The following is an 8,511-nucleotide window of genomic DNA, read 5'->3' as shown; positions in this document are numbered from 1 at the left end:
ATATTTTTATTTTGAATGCATACTTTATGCCTATTGCTCCGCATGCCTATAACTTAAAAGACCCACCATTTATTTGTATTATGGGAACCTATGTACAAGACATTAATGTGTCCTAACTAAAGCTTAACCTTACGGTATTATAATCTACATCAAACCATCATGTTCTTCAAAACTATCAAACTCTTAAGTAATAATTCAATTTATGTCTTTGGGAAAAGGCTCTACTGGAAATCTCACATATATGACTTTCTCTAGTGACTACCCTGATTACAGTTACTTGTAACAGTTACAATTACAGTTACAGTTACGTGAGTCAATAAGAATTTAGAACAAAGAGTTCTACAACTAATTTTACAGATGAGAAGACTGATAGCCAGAGAAGTCTAGTGATTTGCCAAAGGCCTTTCAACTTAGTGGCAAAGCATGAACTGTATCTCCTTATTCCTAATACGGTGTTGTCTTCCCATTATTTCCTTGTTTCTCTCAACTGAAGAAAAAGATCCATCTTGACATGTGGAGAAGCAATGTTCATTAAGTGCTTTCTTATTAGGCATCAGATTCTGAATAACTTTGTCATCAAAGACTAAGAGTACAGAAGTCGAAAAATTCTGTACTAGCACTGACGGAAATCTTTCTGGAAGAAACTTCCAGGAACAGCACAATTAGTATATTCTGCATGGGAGTTTTGTGTCAAGTAGTCAGCATCTGTTCCACATGCCAAAAAATTTTTCACTGATACATGTGTGTACAATATATACATACTTATCTACAGTCCCATACACTTAAAAAAGACTACAGATTAGATAATCTTATTGCATTGGTTATTAAGAGCTATAGAAGACAGTGACAAAATAGTTTATACAAAAATGACTATAACTTCATAACCTGAGAAAAGACTACTTATAGAAAAACAACCCTTGTCTACAGTATTTCATAGAGTCCCTCATAATGAAGCAGGTATCATACATACATACACACACAAAAAACCACTATCCTGCAGAAATGTCTTTTATGTATGTTAATTCACTGACATTAATTGTACATAAAAGAAAATCTTAACCTTATAATGTTCTTAGCAAATAAGTCAAACCATAGCTTTGAATTTTCCTTTTCAGTGGAACAAAATGTTAGAAAATGGTATTCGACATATGGCATTTAAATTTTCCTACTACCATAAAACAGAAAGTATTATCTAATTTGGGAACAAGACTTATATGTTTGCATGATTGCAAAAAACTACCAATAAATATTTTGTGAAGCAAAATATATTTTAAATAATATTTAAGTGAAACGATGATTTGCATCATAAAGATCCATTAGCAAGCTTAATAAACACACACTATTTTGTCTATTTTATACTTGCAGGCAAGTTCTCACCTTTTGTGACAGGCAAAAATAAATAGTACTTACCTTATTATTCATAAATGCTTTGAGGCACTGGATAAGTTTATACTGATTCTTCTTGTCAATATTTTCTTGCCTGAATAAAAGAAAAAAAAAAAACATGTTGTGTTGTGCTTAAAAATTTCCCCTTTGGTAATTTTTTTCATGTTTATTCTTACTGTTTCTTGTCCAGAAGCTTTTCCAGCACATCCAATAAGAGTCCAAGACCTTCATAGCCAAAGTTGTTAACCCAGCTATGAAATAAACAAAAAAAATACGTATAAATAAGTTTGTATATTTTAAACATTAAGTATCTAAAATAAAATTTTGATTTTCAAATCTGATAATCCTATCTTTATATGCTTGTCATTCTTTTTTTCTATTCCCATTGTTTCAAGCATCTTCTGTGAGGATGACTTAGAGATCTTCACTTCAATAGCAGACTTCTCTTCATATTTTAGATTATCCATTCCACAGCACTTCCTTGGTTGTTTCACCAGTAACATATATTTAAGCCAGAATTTATAAGCTAAATTTATCTCCCTCCGTGTCTGTGCTTCCATAAATCGACATCTCTTCCATTCTTCCATAATCTGTTAATAACACCACTATCCTTTGAATCCTTCAGATTTGAAATACTGGCATAATTTTTTGATTCCCCCGTCTCTTTCACCTTTGCATTTATTCTGTCGATTCACTCAATAAATATTTATTGAGTGCCTATGAAGTACCAGGCACATTCTAGGTGAGAGATATGTAACAGGACATAAAACTAAGTCCTTACCCTCATATAGCTTAGTGCCTAGAAAGAGGGAGCCAGATGATAAGCAGATAAATATATAATAAAATGTCAGTGCTTTGGTGCTATAAAGAAAAATAAACTTTCATAAATGGAATAAAGAGTGCTAGGATGTTATTTTTTAATATGTGGTCAGGGAAAGATTCTTTGATAAAGTAGTATTTGAGCAGAGCCTTGAAGAGAGGACTTTCCCAGTAGAAGGAATGAAGGAACAAAGGCAAATCGGGTACTGAGATGGTAGCTAGTATGGCTGGAATATTCCAGGAACTGCAAGGAGACCTGTTTGGCTACAGCTGAATAAGCAGGCTTGAGAGAGCAGCAGGAGATGAAGTCCCACGTATGGTAGAAGGCTGGAAGACTGATCACGTCGACCTTACTTTGACTTCCTATCATCTAGTCATGAGTATTCTACTTCTAGAATGACTCCAACACATGCCCCTCTCCCATTCCAATGTCTCTGCTAACTTTCTAGTTTAGCCCTAGTTACTTTGTCTTTAATACGTCAGGAGCCTCCCGACTAAGATCACTGCAGCTTCATTTTTTTCTTTTATTCCTTTTACAAAATGCCGGGCTAGATTGCACTTAACCAGTCTTCTGTCAAAAAATTTCCCCTGGAGTACCTAACACATTTCAAATCCGGATTCTGATTTACCCTCAACCTATCTTTACAGCCTCGGGCCTTATACCACTTGTTCCAGTAAAAATCAAATTCTCTGCTGGAGTCCTCCTTGCAATTCCCTGCGTTACTTCATTTATTCTTTCTTTCCAAAAGGTAACCATAACTCCACCTCTCCAAACCCTTCAAAGCTCAAACTGACTGTCAATTCCTCCACTAATGTTTTTCTCCATAAGTCCTCCATCCAAATATCAGTTGTTTTCCCATCGAACACCTATGTATCTTTATTTCTTATTGCTTGATAATATGATTGTCACCACATGTCTTGCCCACATTTCTGGATTAAAAATTCTGAGGACAGTTATATTATCTCATTTTTCTGTCTTCCATAATATTTTAGTAGAGTGGCTTACATATAATCAACACTAAATATTTGCTAATTCAAACTGAAATAAATTTACTGACTTGTGTGGTTAAGAGAATCAGCAGTCTCATATCGCCCAAGAACTTCACAAACGTAAATTGATATATAGCAGATTCCTATGAAGCAATAATTAAAATCTATACATATTTAAACCATGATTATATTTCCATTTGGCAATCTTTAAGCTACATTTCATGTCTACCTAAGGGAAAGCTTTTCAACAAAGTAGAGACCTAAATTTCTAAGAAAATTTCAGTACGAAACATCAGATCACAGAAGAAAATATATTTTTAAAATAGCTCAAATATTCAGAACCAATCACATCCAGAACATATACAGAAGCTCGTTTTAAACAAATTCTGCTTTAATTTTCATAGTGAAAATGAGGAAAAAAATCAATATGGCATTGTAATGATAATTGGCAGCCAGCTACTATTCAATTGAGGCATGTAATCAACCAGTACAATGACCCATTTTCTCTAAAGACTCTTGATAATCAGTGGGGTAGTGGTGGAAGGATAAAAGGACATCAGCTCTAAGCATAATATATTGTATTTAATCTATCACAGAGAGAAATCAGCAGATATCATTACAGTACAATATCTTACAGCAATCTTAAAATAATAGAAATTCTAAACAAATTTTTATACACAGCCCTCAGTTTCTGCTTTGGCATTTGGAAAGATAAAATAATCTGTGATTATTTAAATTTAACACCTATAAATTGTTTTTAAGATTCTAAATTTTACTCGTGTTCTTTTTATACCTAGTGCTATTAAAATTATTAGGGTTATTTCTTCCTCAGTCTAGGGAATTGTTTGATACAAGAGCACGATTTATAACTGTTCGGTTGAAATCAGTCACCTACCTACACATACCAGACTGCTTCAAATTGTGCAGTTTATGGTACTTTGACTTTATTCAGTTAAAATTACTACCGGTCTGAAAAAAAATAGGATACAATCATGAAATTTAAGTGTGAGGAGGAGAGCCTCTTTATTACAAACTCGGCAGTGAAAAGTCTTAACAGAATATTTTAGGCCAATGGGCAGCAGAGGTCTAATAAGAGTCCTCAGAACTTTCAAAGTAGAGAGAATTAGAGTCCAAGAGGAGCCTGTTACTAGGGAGATAAAATAATTATGATGTAGCATGATGACACCCAAGAAGATAAAAGGAAGGAGGTGGGAGGGCAGCTAGACAAACCTTTTGATTCTCTTGCCAGCACCAGGTGTCTTTCAGGTATGACTTTGTGGCCTCTAGCCAAACACTACGATCTGTCTCTCACCCTCTATTGCTCTCTCTTTCTCCTGCCCCCATAAGTGGTTTAAAAAATAAAATGTTGGCTACTAGAAGCGGACAGGAATTTTGACATTGTAATACAAGAAGCATCAATCAGTGGTTCTCAAGGTCTGCGCCCCAAAACTGTAGCACCCATATCATCTGAGAACTAGTGAGAAATGCAAATTTTTGGACCCCACCCTGACCTATAGGATAAGTAATTTGGGGTGGGGGGGGCAGCAATGTGTGTTTTAACTGCTCCTCCAGGTGATTCTGAAGCTTGCTCCAGTTCGAGAACAGCTGATATAGAACAATGGCTTGCTGGAAGAAGCCTTTCTCAGGGAACACTGAGGCTCAAAAATCAGGACATCCTACCGATCATATGGAGCATTCCCGCTGCCACAGGACAGAGATCTAGAATCCAGTCAAAGAAAGTATATTTGGTGTATTTTACAGAGTATGCAAATTCCTGCTATGATTTATTCAGCACTAATTGCAATATCTAGAAATATAAAAATATAGTTTATGAGTCGATTTAAAATCTGACTCCAAGACTTCAGATAAGGACAGATAAAGACAAATGTTCTGTAGTCCTCAACTCTGAAATAAGAAATTGTAATTCATCATGATCCTTAAATTTCTAAAAGACATTGAAGCAGCAGAGAAAAATGAAGAATCAGACAGAAGAAAAAATGAGAGAGGAGAATAATCACTGATAATTTCTATAACCACTCTGAAACACAGGGTTTTTTTTTGTTTTTTTGTTTTTTTGTTTTTTTGTTTTTTCGTTTTCTGAGACATGATTTACCTATAGTAAAATTCATCATAGTGGCAGAAAAACAGACACACGGACCAGTGGAACAGAATCGAGAGTCCAGAAGTAAGCCCATATTTATATGGGCAAATAATTTTCAAAAAAAATAAAAGCCAAAAACATACAGTGCAGAAAGGAAAGCTTCTTCAATAAATGGTGCTGGGAAAACTGGAAAGCCACTTGCAAAAGAATGAAAATAGAATGTTGTCTATCATCACACACCAAAATTAACTCAAAATGGATTAAGGACCTAAATATAAGACCTGAAACAATAAAATTCATAGAAGAAAACATAGGAACTAAACTCAAGGACTTTGGACTTAAAGATGATTTTATGAATTTGATCTTAAAAGCAAGGGAATTAAAAGCTAAAATAAATGAATTCCGGGACTACATCAAACTAAAAAGCTTCTGCTCAGCAAAAGAAAAAGGTAAAGAGACAACCATCCAAATGGGAAAATATATTTGCAAGCAACCCCTCCAATACGGGCCTAATATCCAAAATATACAAAGAACTCATATGACTTAATAAAAACAACAAAAAAACAAAAATGATTCAATCAAAAAAATGGGCAGAGGACCTGAACAAACACTTCTCTCTAGGATATACAAATGGCCAACAAATATATGAAAAGATGCTCAACATCGCTAGCTATTAGGGAAATGCAAATGAAACCACAATGAGATACCATCTCACACCTGTTAGAATAGCTGTTAGCCACAGGACTAGTAATAACAAGTGTTGGAGAGGATGCAGAGAAATAAGAACCCTCATACACTGCTGGTGAGACTGCAGATTGGTACAGCCAATATGGAGGTTCCTCAAAACACTAAAGATTGACCTAGCATATGATCCAGCAATCCCTCTTCTAGGCATTTATCCCCAAAACTTGAAAACCCATATCCGAAAAGACATTTGCACACTGATGTTCATAGCAGCATCATTCACAGTGGCCAGGACATGGAAGCAACCGAAGTGTCCTACAATAGATGATTGGCTAAAGAAGCTGTGGCACATACATACAATGGAATATTACTCAGCCATAAGAAGAGATGAAATACTGCCATTTGCAACTACTTGAATGGACCTCGAGATAATCATGCTAAGCGAAATAAGCCAGACAGAAAAAGTTGAAAATTACATGAGATCACTTATATATGTGGGATATAAACATAATGACAAATGAGCAGGACAAACAGAGACTAATGGACATGGACTATAGACTAGACGGTAGGGGATTGGGGAGAAGGGGGGAAGTAGTCAGGGTAAAGGGGGTCAAATATAGGAGGATAGGAGGAGGGTGAAGTGGGTAAAGGGGATCAAATATTTGGTAGCTGAAGGAAATTGGACTTTGGGTGGTAAACACACAATAGAATATACAGATGTTAAATTATAATGTACACCTGAAAATTATATAATTGTATTAACTAATGTTACCCCAATAAACAATAAAAAAATTCATCATTTGAGAAATGTATAATCATGCGACCTCTAACACAAACAGGATATGCATTTCCATCATTCCAAAATATTTCTTCATTTTTCTTTGTAGTCAATCCCCTTTCCCTACTCCGAACTCCCTGGTAACCACTTATCTGATTCGTGTCCCTACAGTTTTGTTCCTTCCAGAATGTCATCAGAAATTGAATCATAAAGTTTGTAGGATTTTGCGTCTGACTTCTTTCACTTAGCATAAATATTATGATACTCAAACATTTCGTTGCATGTATTAGTAGTCCATTCCTTCTTATTTTATGAATATGTCACAATTTATTTATCCATTCATAAGTTAATGAACATCTAGTTTGTTTCCAGGTTTTGATGATTATGAATAAAGTTGTTACAAATATTCACATGTAAGCATATGTTTTCATTTCTCTTGGGAAGATAACTAGGGGTGGAATTGCTGAGTCTTATGGTAAATGTATGTTTAACTTTTTTACGAAACTGCTTTCCAAAGTGGCTATACCATTTGACACTCTTTCAGCAAAGTATAACGGTTCCAGTTGCTCCAAATCCTCCCCAGCACTTCATATTGTCAATCTTTTTAAATTTAGCCATTCTGAAAACTGTTTTCAAAGAAAGAAACTCAGAGGCAAAGTAGTTACATAACTTGCCAAACACCACTCAACAACACTCAGATCTGACTCCAAAGCTCATGTGTATCTGAACCATACCATTAGAAATTACTAACAGGACCAGTACATGATTTTCTATAACAACATCTGGCTAATGGTTCCACCAAATAACTTATGGAAGAAGAATCAGTCATTGTTCCAGAACTGCACTGAAGTTACATCTATGTATCTCAGTTTAAACACACACACACACACACACACACACACACACACACACACACACACACATTTGTATTATTTGACAGTTTACTTCATTTCTTTAGCTGTGATAAGTACTTTTCAACCCATGCTTCTATTATCTTTTAAAGTCCTAAGCTTCATAAGAAATCTACCAAATACTACTAAGAAATAATAGATATCTAGAGACTCAAACTAAAACTTCTAATCAAGATTTAGGTAAGGCAGCTTATGGGAATAGAGCCAGAATGTAGCTTAGGCTCCCTCCCCCCATCCCCTCATGGGCTACATAGTCCGCAATATAATTTTTAGGTATTAACATACTAGTGATTTTATGTTATCATGTTACCTAACTTAAAGAATTGTTTTGACATGCTACATATTCACAGTGATGTTTGTAGCCATCACTTGTCAGGTGACCAGGTGGAACAAATGAACCACCCAAACAAAAACAATAGAAAGATCAGTCAGGACAATCAATACATGAGTGAGCAAGAGGCCAGGATTAGATCTGAACACTGTAAAAGAAGCTAGGATTATCATCTAGGGAACAAGAGGAACTGACCCACAACGAGACAATATTTTCTTACCTTAGGTACGAAAGGCTTGGCTATATCTGTCAGGCAGTCCAACATTCAGTACATTGCTCAGTAAGTTAAAAATTCAAGACCTTTTCCAAGTTTACTAAAAGGTCAGGAATATATCACACCATCCATCAATGGAATATTCTGTGAGACCACATGCTGGCATGGTTAAGTGCATATGCTTTAGAAGAAGACATATCGAGGTTCCAGTCCCATTTCTACCATATTCTAGCTGTGTTATTTTTGATCAGTTACATAAACTCTCTAAGCTTGTTTTCTCATCTTTAAAATAGGAAT

General features: G+C 35.1%; 1 protein-coding gene across 1 annotated transcript in view; it reads right to left on the bottom strand.

Annotated features, from left to right (window-relative positions):
* The window catches only part of DIAPH2 (diaphanous related formin 2), a 791,459-nt gene that overhangs the window by 587,162 nt on the left and 195,786 nt on the right, over positions 1 to 8,511 (bottom strand). Inside the window, exons 5-6 of the mRNA XM_011371113.2 lie at positions 1,563 to 1,637; positions 1,411 to 1,480 (exon numbers count right to left, since the gene is read on the bottom strand). Of these exons, the coding sequence (XP_011369415.1) occupies positions 1,411 to 1,480; positions 1,563 to 1,637 (145 nt within the window). The remainder of the gene's footprint in view (positions 1 to 1,410; positions 1,481 to 1,562; positions 1,638 to 8,511) is intronic.

Source organism: Pteropus vampyrus, unplaced genomic scaffold (genome assembly GCF_000151845.1).
Source record: "Pteropus vampyrus isolate Shadow unplaced genomic scaffold, Pvam_2.0 Scaffold184, whole genome shotgun sequence".
In the NCBI taxonomy this organism is placed as follows: domain Eukaryota; kingdom Metazoa; phylum Chordata; class Mammalia; order Chiroptera; family Pteropodidae; genus Pteropus; species Pteropus vampyrus.
This window is presented reverse-complemented; position numbering and strand designations above follow the sequence as displayed.